The sequence below is a fragment of the Moschus berezovskii genome, chromosome 16 (genome assembly GCF_049115385.1).
Source record: "Moschus berezovskii isolate FMDL1 chromosome 16, NW_MosBer_1.0, whole genome shotgun sequence".
In the NCBI taxonomy this organism is placed as follows: Eukaryota; Metazoa; Chordata; class Mammalia; order Artiodactyla; family Moschidae; genus Moschus; species Moschus berezovskii.
The window spans coordinates 59,925,324-59,938,948 of record NC_142475.1 but is presented as its reverse complement, the minus strand read 5'-3'; the positions used below and the strand labels follow the sequence as shown (position 1 = coordinate 59,938,948).

Below are 13,625 nucleotides of genomic sequence, written 5' to 3'. Positions count from 1 at the left end.
CGACAGAGACCTAGGGATCATAAAGGCTGACATATTTACTACATATCTGACTCTTTACAAAAAAGTGTCTGCCAACCTCTGAACTAAGGCATCAATGACAGTACTCCAAAGGACGGGGCAGAAGCTAGACCAGGAAGCATCTCAGCAGAGACCTCCTTCAAGCCCAACACTGATTCATTCATTGGTTTTCTTTGAATAAGATCATTCAACCGTTAAGAATCCAGGAAGTTGTGTTTCTTATCCAGCCATACTTCTGGCACATTGTACAGAATGATGTCATGAAGAACCATGTCAACAGCTTTGCTGAGGGTCACATATTATAAACTTCTGTGCTTCCTGCTCTATTGGACTGAAAATCTGAAAATACCATGACTAGTTCTTAGTGACTCTGACTTAGTTTCTAGAATTCACTACCATCATGGTGGAGTGCTTATAAACACACAATCCAAAATTTTCTTGAAGTAGTAACATATTTTCTTAATTTTCTTATGGCATTTCAAGCAAAATAGAAATAGTCAGGGTGAATTATAAGTCTTGTCTGAAACAGACTAAAAAATCCTATAATTGATTATCATGTTGAAAATGCTAATTAAAAAGAACTAAATGAATGAAGACAGATGGGAGAAAAGCTATTTTGAGTCAGAAACCTATAAAAGAAAACTTCATGTCAACACACCCTCCCTCGCCAACAGCATTTAAAATAAATTAACACGACACTGTAAAGCAACCACGTGTGCGCTAAGTTTTCAGTCATGTCCAACTCTTGCGACCCCATGGACTGCAGCCCGCCAGACTCCTCTGTCCATGGGATGCTCCAGGCAAGAGTACTGGAGTTGGTTGTCAAGCCCTCCTTCAGGGGATCTTCCTGACCCAGGGATCGAACCCCTGTCTCCTGTGGCTCCAGCACTGGCAGGTGGGTTCTTTACTCCTGAGCCACCAAAAGTAACCATACTCCCATAAAAATGTTTAAAAAATAAAATAAGTCGTAGCAAGGGCAGACAAGATGATGACAGTGTCTCCAACCTACTAATGACCTGCTAACGCAGTCATCATTTTTCTTTAGGCAGCAACCTCCACTTAGAGTATTGACATACTCTCTGAACTTGACCCGGGGGTTACTTGAGAAATTTCCTGTCCACCTTCCCAAAGCCCAAGACCACTTTACAAATCCATGACCTGGAGGAGCAGAGCCGGGGCCTGGGAGGCCTAAAGCGGGAGGAGGCGCTTACCTGACGGCTCGGATGGCGGCCTTCAGGGTGGGGATCATGTCTTCGATGAGGAAGTCATTCCCGTAGCCCCTGTCTTCCGCTGTGGGGTCCCCCGTCCCGGCATCTGAGACGGAGACACCCATATCAATGGCAGGCCACCACTTCATCAGAGCCTTTCAAACTCAGCCTCCCAAGTCTCCATTTCCATTTCAGAAACCCCGATGTGTTCTCCAGGGGTGACGTCATTCAGAATTTCTCAGCCTCTCCCTCCCATAATCCAGAAGTCTGGTTAGTGCCTGCAGTGTTGGACAGTTGCTTGGGGGAGAAGGCGGGGAGGGTGATGTGTGTTCCAGGGTTCCCAAGTGGTCCCTTTGGAGGCAGCCAAGGGCATGCACATAGGTGTTTGTCACACACCTGAGTTCAGACCCTAGCTCTGTCAGACTTTATCCTTGTGACTGTGGGTTGGGAGGTCACTTTCTGAGCCCTGCTCATCCTCCCTTTTTGTTAAGTGAAAGGGGCACCCGCTCCAACAGCCCCCACAAGACACTTTTCCATATCTCTCCCCACCCCCTTGGGATGTAGAGGTCCCCAGGTGTCCAGACCACGCTGCACCTGGCCCCACCATCCTTCAAGGTGACCTTCTTGACTGTGCACTCACCACGGGCCACCCTTAGGAACCATGTGGTGTGTCTCAAGGCTCCCTGGAGGGGTTGGGCGGGCACATGTGGTGACCCCGGCCCGGGAGGACAGCGAACGTGGGCCCTCTGTGCCCAGGGTGAGGGCAGGAATCTAGCACAGCCCAGGGGCCGAGAAAAAACAAGCCAGAAGCTGGTTGCGGATGGCAGGAGTGGGCTATTATGTAGCCTGCAGGATTCTTCCGCAGGGTAGGGAGGGAGGAGATGTGGAGGAGACAGGATGAGGAAGAGGAAGGGGTTACCTTCAGAGCTCTGCCAGAAAGCGTATGCTTTCATGCGGAAGGCGGTGCGGAAACGCTCTTTATTGTTTGAGCCAACAGGCTTTGGTTCTTTAGAAGGACTTTCTTCTATGGCATCTACATTCAGAGGGGTAAATAGCTTTCCTTTAGTATTGCTACCACGAGGATTAGAAAGGCGAACCCGATCCAAGAGACCCAGCTTTTGGCTACAAAATAAGCAAAAGTGAACAATTTTCCTCCTTGAGTGCAGGCTTTCATAATCTCCCGTCCCTCTCCATCAAGACGTATACATCCTCCTCCGCGCGGGATTAGGACCTGCGCCTCCGATGCTCAATCTGATTGAGCTGCTTGGAAAGGGACATGGCTTGCTTCAGATGACAGCTTGGCAACTGACTAGCTAGTACATCTCCGGTGTGTTTCTCTGAATTTCAGTTTCCTCATACGCTTAAGTGAAGCTTAAATGAGATTCAGGATATAAAACGCCAGCTCCTGGTAGCAGGCAGCAAAGTTTTGCTCCTCCTCCACTCCCACCTCCTCTGCATCAGTAACTTCCTCAGTACCACTCCATGGTGCCCAGATGGTGACCCACAGAGGCTAAGCCTTATCAAGCGTTCCTTAAACAGAACTGAATGACGCAAAGCAGGTACCCTAACCTGGTGTCCACAGACCCCTCCCCCCGACCATGGACAGAGCTTTTGTGGGGGCGGCGTCCATGAGCTTGGATGGGAAAAGCATTGCATTTTAAATTTACTGATTAGATTTTCATTCACAAATCTCAAACTGAAATTTAGCATGTATTTCAATTATGAATGTATGAATGAACCCCAGTAATACCCTCAATGCCCCAGCATATCCTGTGACTTTCTATAACAGAAATCGCAGATCATCTGATATCCTATTACCTTCATGTACTGCTGTGCTCATCACTGCTTCAAAATTACAGAATTATTCTACATGCCCCTATATCACATCATCAGATTCATCACAAAGAAGCACACGTATTGACTGCATCTCAAAAGTTTAAGAACTAAACAGACATTTCTCCAAAGAAGACATACAATTGGCTAACAAACACATGAAAAGATGCTCAACATCACTCATAATCAGAGAAATGCAAATCAAAACCACAATGAGGTACCATTTCACGCCAGTCAGAATGGCTGCTATCCAAGTCTACAAGCAATAAATGCTGGAGAGGGTGTGGAGAAAAGGGAACCCTCTTACACTGTTGGTGGGAATGCAAACTAGTATAACCACTATGAAGAACAGTGTGGAGATTCCTTAAAAAACTGGAAATAGAACTGCCATAAGACCCAGCAATCCCACTCCTGGGCATACACACCGAGGAAACCAGAATTGAAAGAGACACGTGTACTCCAATGTTCATCACAGCACTGTTTTATAATAGCCAGGACATGAAGCAACCTAGATGTCCATCAGCAGACGAATGGATAAGAAAGCTGTGGTACATTTACACAATGGAGTATTACTCAGCAATTAGAAAGAATACATTTGAATCAGTTCTAATGAGGTGGATGAAAGTGGAGGCTATTATACAGAGTGAAGTCAGCCAGAAAGAAAAACACCAATACAGTATACTAACGCATATATATGGAATTTAGAAAGATGATAACGATAACCTGGTATACGAGACAGCAAGAGAGACACAGATGTATAGAACAGTCTTTTGGACTCTGTGGGAGAGGGCGAGGGTGGGATGATTTGGGAGAATGACATTGAAACATGTACATTATCATATGTGAAACGAATCGCCAGTCCAAGTTCGATGCATGATACAGGATGCTCGGGGCTAGTGCACTGGGATGACCCAGAGTGATGGGATGGGTAGGGAGGTGGGAGGGGGGTTCAAGATGGGGAACACATGTACACCCGGGGCAGATTCATGTCAATGTATGGCAAAACCAATACAATAATGTAAAGTAAAAAAAAAAAAAAAAAGAACTTTAAATAAATTTTTAAAAAAGTTTAAATATTTTGATAATTACATTCCAACACAATCAGCTTCTTTTGTAACTGTCTGAATTTTAGTCGTGGATGCAAAGTTGTTATTCTGAGAAAGGGTCAGGGAACTTCAGCATACTGCTGAAAGACTTCTAGGCACAAGAAAAAAGCTAATAAATCCAACAGGAAGTTGTCCTGGTGCAAAAACCATCTCGGTGTCCTTGGGCAAATCTGTGACCTTCTCAAACCTCAATTACCTCATCTTTAAAATAGGGATAAGCAAGTCCCACTTGACTTGGTTGCTATGGGATGCTGTTTGTCAAGGATTTGGCATAGAGCCCAGCACACAGGTGCTCTATAAACAGCAATTCCTCCTTCCATTTCTTAACCTCTGCCTCTTACCCGAGTGGACACAGGAATGATGTCCTTCTGTGCGCACAGACCAGAACGAGCCCTAGTGCGTGTCACACATCAATACACTCAGCTCAGCCTCTTTCTCCTCATCACCCGCACGGGACTTGGCACCCAGCAAGTGTGGTGTACTTGTGGGAGAGGTGAGCGAATGAATATGAATGTGGGTTGTCAAATCAGCTTTTCATCAGCCTGAGATAACTGAGTATTTCTAATGTCGATGTCTGGTTACGACACTCACGTGGCTCAAAGCAGAAGCTGCTGCCGTCTTTGCGGCTTGGTATAGGGAGGGGGTTCCTGGCCTTGGGACTGCAGAGGTGGGAACATCTCTTGTTGAGTTGGTGCCCTATGCTCTCTGAACACCTGGTCCTCATCGGTTAAGTGAGCCTAACCACACCTTGCTTAGGAGAGACCGCGGGACCACTGCACGTGATACTGTCCAGGGTGCTTCTTGCCTTCAGCTTGGCACAGAGGCACTAAGAAATACTCGATTCATGAAAGAATGAATGACTATATGGATGAGTCACTGTTACTCCTGACTCCTTTCTGTTCTCTGTCCCACAACACTGTTACATTAATAACCCACCCATCAGGATAAATTCAGATGGCTCCGTCTTTCCTGAGCTGGTCCAGATTTTCCAGAGCGGCTTTCCTGACCTCACTAGGTGAATGACTAATGGAGAAGAAATCAGCATCCGAAATCGCTGAAGACACTCAGAAGGCTTTCCCAGCCATGAACTAAGAAGAAGAGGGAGGTTAGCACAGTCACTTCTCAGGCTCCCTGCTTCCTGGCCCCTGCCTACCTGTCTTTGCTGTACCCAGCAGATCCACCATTCCATCCGCATCAGACTCCTTGCCCATCCCTAAGCGCCCTCCTGCGCGCCTTGGTGCACTCAGCCATGCCCTTTCTTCCCTTCTCAGCTGACCTCATTCCCATCGGCCCTTTAAAACTGCCCAAGTGTCACTTCTTGGAAACTACTCCCCATCTGCTTCCAAGACAGGCTGTGTTTGTCTCTGGGTTTGATACAGTGTCAAGGCTCTACGTGCCCATGCCCGCCTGCCCCACCGGCTTGTGCAGTCCTGGAAAAGCAAGGATTCTGCCTGCTAATCTCTGAACCCACCCCACACCCCTGCTCAGTACATCCTGATGTTCAGGGCTTTGGGGCAAAACTGACCTGGGGGGAAACGTCTTGAAAAACCAGGTGGCCTAGGACACAGAACTCATGCTGTCTGGGCCCCAGCTTCTTCATGTGCGCAAGAATGGAGGTCAGCCTGCATTACACACGGTCGCATCAGGGTTAAATGAGGGAGCGCACGTAAAGTGCTTAGCTGACTGTCTGGGAGGCTGACGGTCGCGAGATGCTTTCAATAAATGCTGGCTGTCATCATTATCTCGGTAAATAATCCTCTTCCCACAGAAACAGCAGAGGGCTAATGACATGTGTGAAAAGGATGGATAATATTTCCTAAGCCACAAAAAAAAGTGTTTTTTTTTTAAAATGAACTGAGGTGAGTTCTCCGGATATATATATATATATATATATATATATTATTTTACGGTACTTCTTAATGGTAGCCAGAAACACCACCACCACTGAGTTTGACTGCAGAAGGAGATAAGTATCAATATACAAGGAGCTTAATTCCAGGAAAACTAAGCGAGACAAAAGTAATGGCCATCACTCTGTCCTGATTTGAAATCTCAGCGTAGGTGCTGACGATTAGATAATGAAAGAGATTGCTTGGTTCTGTCTCTGCGAGGACTGAGAATTCACTTATCTGGCATTTAAATGCTTCACTTCTATCTCTAACAGTCTGAGTTGCTTTGGCCATGTTCACTTAATACCGCATTGGTCACAGAGGTCAGTTTATGAGATGAATTCCGACAGCATTAGGAATTCAGATGCTTTGGGCACAGGTCAGAAATCTGGGCTCTGAGTTACTCACAGTCATAACACCTAAGAGGCTTATGGAATTCTTCCTCCGGCAAAGTGGGTGATCAGCTTACTTCTTAATTGTGTTTCCTGAAACCCAAGACCCTAAAGAATAATCAAATGCAAGGCCAAGTTCATCCCTGAAACTCAAAACCCATCTCAGTCCTTCTCTGTATAGATTTCTAGTGCATATTTCAGGCCTTGTATTTGAAGGCTTGCAGATCTTGCAAGAAAAGCTCTCCATGAAGCTGACATCAGATTTCTTTGGAAAGCTAACGTCTCTGATTTGTTAAGGGTGGACAAACAATTTCCAAACATGAGTTGGGAAAAGTGGAAACACAGACTAGAGACGGTAAAAGTAACATCAAAGTTTTTCTTTCCTGGCAAGATTATGCACTCCTTGCCCTGGCTCTTGCTCCAGGAACTCTTTGTTAAGTTTCTAGGTCGTGTCTGACTGTTTTCGAAGCCATGGACTGCAGCACGCCAGGCTTCCCTGTCGTTCACCATCTCCCAGAACTTGCTCAAACTCTTGTCCATTGAGTTTGATGATGCCATCCAACCATCTCATTCTCTGTCATCCTCTTCTGCTCCTGCCTTCAATCTTTCCCAGCATCAGGATCTTTCCCAGCACCCAGGCTCTTCGCATCAGTTGGCCAAACTATTGGAGCTTCAGCTTCAGCATCAGTTCTTCCAGTGAGTATTCAGGGTTGATTTCCTTTAGGATTGACTGGTTTGATCTACTTTCTGTTCAAGAGACTTTCAAGAGTCTTTTCCAGCAGCATAGTTCAAAAGTATCAATTCTTCAGCGCCCAGCACTCTTTATGGTCCAACTCGCACATCCGCACATGATTGCTGGAGAAACCATAGCTTTGACCACATGGAATTTAAGTTGTGTTAAACTCTGTGCATTTCCCTATTTCATGCTTCCCAGCCTCAGCACAAGCTGTGGCCTGTGCCTAGGAAAACTTTCATCCTATCTTTTATCCAAATAACTGATTTTGTTTGAAACTTGGTCCAAGCAGCAGTCCCCAGGCACACTTCCACTTTTGGGCCAGTGAGATAACCATTCACTGTGCATTGTTTTGAGGCTTTTCTCAACCACGGCACTTGGCCATCATAATGAAATCTTCACCTTACGAGGGACTCTCTCACTATAGCAGTGGTTCTCAACCAGCGGTGATTTTTCCCCCAGGGGACACTTGGTGAAGTCTGGAATCATATTTGATTGACATAACTTGGGGTGGTGGTGCTCCTAGCTTCTAGTAGGTCAAGGCCAGGGATGTTGCTAAACTTCCTATAATGCACCCAGGGCAGCCCCCACAACAAAGGCTTATCCCACCGAAAAGTCAATAGAGCTGCCATTAAGACATGAAGAGGGTAAACTATTTGTTCAGAAAACTGCCCTTTGTCTAGTTATCCAGCACCTAACACAGTGTCTGGCACATAGTAAGCCCTTCCAGCATTGTTATGATGTTGAGTGAAGGAAGGAAGAAATAACAACACTCGAGCTTCTGATTAACAAGATGCATCCAACCTCCTGATAAAGGAACTGCTGTAAAGTGGAAAGAGTGCTGCCTCTGGAGGAAGAGAACTGACTTCAAATAGCTGTTCTGTGGTTAATATTTCAACTTGGGTAAGGCATTAACTCTGATTCAGTTTTTATCTTCACCTGTAAAACAGAGCTAATGTCACTTATTTACCCAACAAAAATTTGTTCTGCACCTTGACAATGCTAGACTCTTGGTAACTTGTTGAGGATACAGTGGTGACCAAAGAAGGTATGGTTTTCAGCCTCCAGTTAGCTTACAATAAGGTCAAGAAGTCACATGACAGGCAAACATATATATTGCTAGAAATCTGACCAGCATCAATGAAAAAAAATGCTACCTGCTCTATCAGTTAACAAAGGATGCTGCAGCCATCAAGCCATTACATTATAGCCACCCCAGATGGTGAGCCCTGAGGGGACTTAGGATAGAAACAGGATGCCTGCCATCAAGATCAGCTACTACAGGGGACAGTTCTGGTGGTCCAGTGGTTGGGACTCTGCTCTTCTACTGCAAGGGCCGTGGGTTTGATCCCTGGTCAGAGAACTAAGATCTTGCAAGTCACAGGGTGCAGCCAAAGGAAAAAGAAAATAAGATTCTAAAATAGAAAGAGAAAACAGGAATTTCTGTCATTCTAAGTCTACCTGGAGACACCAAAAGAGTTTTAAGAAGAAAAGAGTATATCAACTTTACATTAAAAATATACACGTACATGTTCATAGCAGCATTATTCCCAACAGCCAGAGGGTGGGAACCACCCAAATGTCCATGGATAAATGGGTCAATAAAATGCAGTATAGACAGTCACTGGAGCCTCAAAAGGAAGGAAGCTCTGACGCCAGCAACAGCACGGATGAACCTTGAGGACATTATGCTACAAGCGAAGTAAGCCCATCACAGAAGGACAAACACTATATGATTTCACTCACATGAGGATTCTAAAGTAGTCAAACCCAGAAAGTGTAAGAGAATGGTGATTGTCAGGGGCTAGAGGGAGGGGAAAATGAGGCGCTGGTGTTTAATGGGCACAGAGTCTCAGTTTCATAAGACTGAGAAGTGCCGAGACTGGTTGCATAACAACATGAATGTATTGGACGCTTTTTAAACGTACATTTAAAAATGTGCACTAAGATAGTAAATTTCAGGTTATGTGTACGTTACCACAATAAAAAAACATTTTTTTTTTTCCAAAGGGAAACACAGTGGCCTCTCCACGGAGAATGGACTGGAGGGGAGTAAGGAAAAACTGAAAGACCAATGAAGAAGCCACTGACGCTTTCTAGGCAAGAGAGGCTGGTGGTCTGGACCAGGGTGACCGCAGTGGCGAGCAAGAGGAGCCCAGAACTTGGACATTTATTTTGGAGAAGACCCACACTTGTCTTCCTCGATGGGTTCTACATGGCCACGAGGGAAAGAGAAAGTTTCTGGCTGTATACAGAAAGGGTGGGTGGGGACACTGTTTATTTCTATGGGGACGCCTTTTTTTTTTTCAGTTGTGTAAATGGGACAAGACAGATTTGGAGAAGAAATCAGAAGCTGAGTTTGGCAGTCCCTTTCCTTTACACACACACACACACACACACACACACACTTCATACGAGGCTGTGGCATGAAGTGGATTTTAGTAAATGGTAAGGATTTGCCTCACAGCTTAAATAACCTAAATTGAGTATCACTATTAAAGTACTTTTGGAAGTTGGAATATAGAAATATAAATAAATTTTGGTTTGTGTTTGCTGAAGATACTGGAAAGATACTGTGGTGGAGAGGGACAGAAGTTGTACTAAGACATTTCACGGTTTGCCTCTATATTATTGTTTATTAAAATGTTTATTTCATTTTATTTTGGTCGTGCTGCATGGCATGTGGGATATTAGTTCCCCGACTAAGGATGGAACCCAGGTCCCATGCATTGGAAGTGAAAGTGAAAGTCACTCAGTCGTGTCCGGCTCTTTGCGACCCCATGGACTACACAGTCCATGGAATTCTCCAGGGCAGAATACTGGAGTGGGTAACCTTTCCCTTCTCCAGAGGATCTTCCCAACCCAGGGATCGAACCCAAGTCTCCCATATTGCAGACGGATTCTCTACCAGCTGAGCCACAAGGGAAGCCCAAGAATACTGTAGTGGGTAGCCTCTGCCTTCTCCAGCGGATCTTCCCAACCCAGGAATCGAACTGGAGTTTCCCACATTGTAGGCGGATTCTTGACCGACTGAGCTACCTGGGAAGCCATTGGAAGCATGGAGTCTTAATCACTGGACTAGCAGGGAAGTCCCTACTTCTACAATACTTTGACTTATAAACCATGCACATGTTTTCTAGAGAAAATTAAAATAGCCATTTAGACTCTCTCCATCGGGAAGAATTCTCAGTGGTTATGCCGTCCGGCCAGGTTCTGAATCCTCTTTCTTCCCATCTCTCCTCCTTATTTCCTCCTTCCAGAGTTGAGTCCTTTTCTGCTCCAGTCTAGATTTTTCTCACTTTCAATTCAATTAAAATCTCTTTTGTCTATACTTTCAAGCTTAGTTCTGGGTCCATTTTTGCACATTAAATCTCACAAAAGTGTTCGTATGAACAAAAGACAAACAGAATCCTAGGAGTGGCACTTTTAAATGCAAATCCTGCCCCTCCCATCAAGGGTACAAAAATAAGATGAGGTCTAGAGATGTGGTATCAGGGAAGCTGTGATACCACGGAGAACTTGAAGATAGACAGCCCAATAGGTGAGGTTAAAGAATACCAAAGGCAAACAGTACTTAGTAAACAGCTTTGCTTGGGACCAACTTGACTACATTTTCTAGCTTCCTCATGCCATCTTTGTTGGGCATGTGTGTCCTGGATAAACTAACAAAAATTAAAGAAACAAAAGAACAGAAGTTGAGTTTGGGACATGTCACTTTCAGGAAAATGGAGAGGCACCCTGTCAAGTAAATAATTGGGGACTTTGTCTTTCTTGCTTATAGCTATATTCCCTAAAAGGGCTTCTGGTACCCAGGAGGTCTTAATAAATATTCATTGAATAAGCAGATGGATGGGTGAGCAGATGGATGGATGATGGATGGGTGGATGGATGGTTGATGGATGATAGATGATGGAAAGACGCATGACGGATTATGAATGATAGATGGGTGGATGGACAGATGGACAGATGATGAATGGATGGATGATGGACACATGAGTGATGGATAAACCAAGAGTACAGTGTCATTGCAGGCAAGAGAAAAGTCTTTTGAAGAAAAGGTCAATCTGTTTTGTTCTGTTTGTTGTGAGCTCAATGAACACAGACTTGTAACCTGCATAGAGCAAGTCAATCCCACCCACAAGGGCTTAAAACCTTTGTCTCTTATTTTTTCATTATTTCTTCCATCTTTAGACATGGAAGAATGGGGCCCAACACAAGGTCAGTGTCCCCCATTAGAAGGCTCCTCTGGCACTATGGTCTATCCTGAGAAAGGCAGAGAAGGCAAAGAGATCTTGTATAAACAACTGTCACCATTCATGTGCCAAATTTGAGGCTTTGGTACCTTGTTTTCTCTTTGAGGGGGGGAAAAACTGTGAATGAAAGTTGCTATCTCGCCTATGCTCTTTTCTCATTAAAATAAGAAGTCTTAAATGGGAATTAGATGACAATGAAAGTGGAGTGGCCTGGAACTTGACGGGCCTTCTATAAATGGCATTATGATTTCAGATTTTCAATCGTGGGAGAAGCATGCCCAGCAATGTGGCAAAAAGTATCTGAGCCCCAACTAAACTGAAGTGCCTAGTCCAGGGCTCAGCAATATTCTGCACATATGTTCCTATCTGACTGAATTCAATTTGTGTCTGCATAGGAAAGGCTGTAACGGTAGACTGAATAATTCACTTGTAGTAAATGATTCACCTACATGATCTGAAACCCTGTTGGTCACAAGAGGGGAAGGAGCAGGGAGCCCTGTTGAAGAGTCCTAAGGTTGTGTAACTCCTGCTTGCTCATGAGTTTTGGAACTTGGTGTGAGCCTGTCCTCTTGAAAAAGTATCTAGAAGAGGATCTCTGAGGTATCTTCCTGCTCTGCCTCTGAGACACAAAACGGCTGCAAGTTCTCTAGCAAATGCACCCTGACTTTGTCAGCTGTCCAGGCCCCTCCTCTACACCCAAATACCCACTACCGTCCAGACTGGTTCCAGGCAAGAAATACTCCTTCCATTTGAAAACCTGCATGAAGGAGGCAGAGTCCGAGCCGTGTCTGTGTCTGTGAGTGAGCTGGCGCTGTCTGAAATCATTTCTTTCAGGTGGGATTATGTGTGTGATGAGGCATCCTGGGCCCCGTTCAAGAGCACTTGACCCAGACTCCCAAGGGTCACTGTCCTCAAGTGGCTCCCATACAATGGTCCGGGATCCTATCACCGCTTCTGCCCAAATTCTGTCAGCTCTAGAAGGACCATTGTTGAGCTGGTGTCCAGGAGATGGACTGAGAGACGTTACAAGTAGTTTGCCACAATAACAGTTTCAATACATATTTAAAAAATGTACTATGTATATTTACGTTTATAATTATTTCTGTTTTATACATCCAGGTGGCTTTCCATTGCTGCAGGTTCTGAAGTCACAGATTCAACCAAGTGTGGCTCAAGATCATTTGGGAAAAAATTCCAGAAAGTTTCAAAGTGCAAAAGTTGAATTTGCCACACTTGGGCAACTCTTTACATTGCATTTACATTGTTTTTACAAGTATTGATAGAGCGCTTGCACTAACTAATCTAGAGAAGATTTAAATACACAGGAGGATGCATGTAAAGTGTCAGTCGCTCAGTCGTGTCCAACTCTTTGCAACCCCATGGACTGTAGCCCGCCAAGCTCCTCTTTCCATGGGATTCTCCAGGTCAGAATACTGGAGCGGGCTGCATGTAAAGGCTATTTGCAAATACTGTGGCATCTGATACAAGGGACTTGGGCATCCATGGATTTTGGTATCCACAGAGGGGTCCTGGAATAAATCCCTTACAGATACCAAGGGATGTCATGTATACAAACAGTTCAACTGTTTCCAACAGGTGGTCATTCTTTATAACTTCGAATAGGATCCATAGCTTCCCTGATATTGTGACACGGTTTTGAGAAGGAACCAGGAAGAAGTCCTGTGAGCCCCCTCTGTCTCTGCAGCAGCCTGTGGTGAGCGTGGTTTTCCAGGGATTGTGAATTACAGTCTTTTTGAGGGCTTCCCTAGTGACTCAGATGGGAAAGAATCTGCCTGCAATGGAGGGAAATCAGGTTTGATTCCCGGGTCAGGAAGATCCGCTAGAGAAGGGAATGGCTACCCACTCCATTCCTGGAGAATTCCAGGACAGAGGAGCCTGGAGGGCTACAATCCATGGGGTCACAAAGAGTCAGACACGACTGAAAGACTAACACTTTCACACTTTCTGAGGAAACATCTGTGAGCCCAAGAAGCAAATGAAGCAAGATACAGAGGAAATAACGTGGTCTGAATATTCAGACCTGAGTTCGCATTTTGATCTCACTACTCAGTAGCTGTGTGACTCAGGAGGTGAGTAACTCAACCTCTCTGAGACCCAGCCTCCTCAACCCATAAATGAAAGCATGAGGGTCGATTTTTCGCTGGTGATGTGAGGACTCTGTGAGACCACACA

At 45.0% G+C, this 13,625-nt stretch overlaps 1 protein-coding gene across 1 annotated transcript in view; it reads right to left on the bottom strand.

The window, feature by feature from the left end:
* Positions 1-13,625, bottom strand: part of KCNQ3 (potassium voltage-gated channel subfamily Q member 3) — a 309,647-nt gene that overhangs the window by 15,967 nt on the left and 280,055 nt on the right. The window contains exons 10-11 of the mRNA XM_055432368.2: positions 2,146-2,348; positions 1,230-1,332 (exon numbers count right to left, since the gene is read on the bottom strand). Of these exons, the coding sequence (XP_055288343.1) occupies positions 1,230-1,332; positions 2,146-2,348 (306 nt within the window). The remainder of the gene's footprint in view (positions 1-1,229; positions 1,333-2,145; positions 2,349-13,625) is intronic.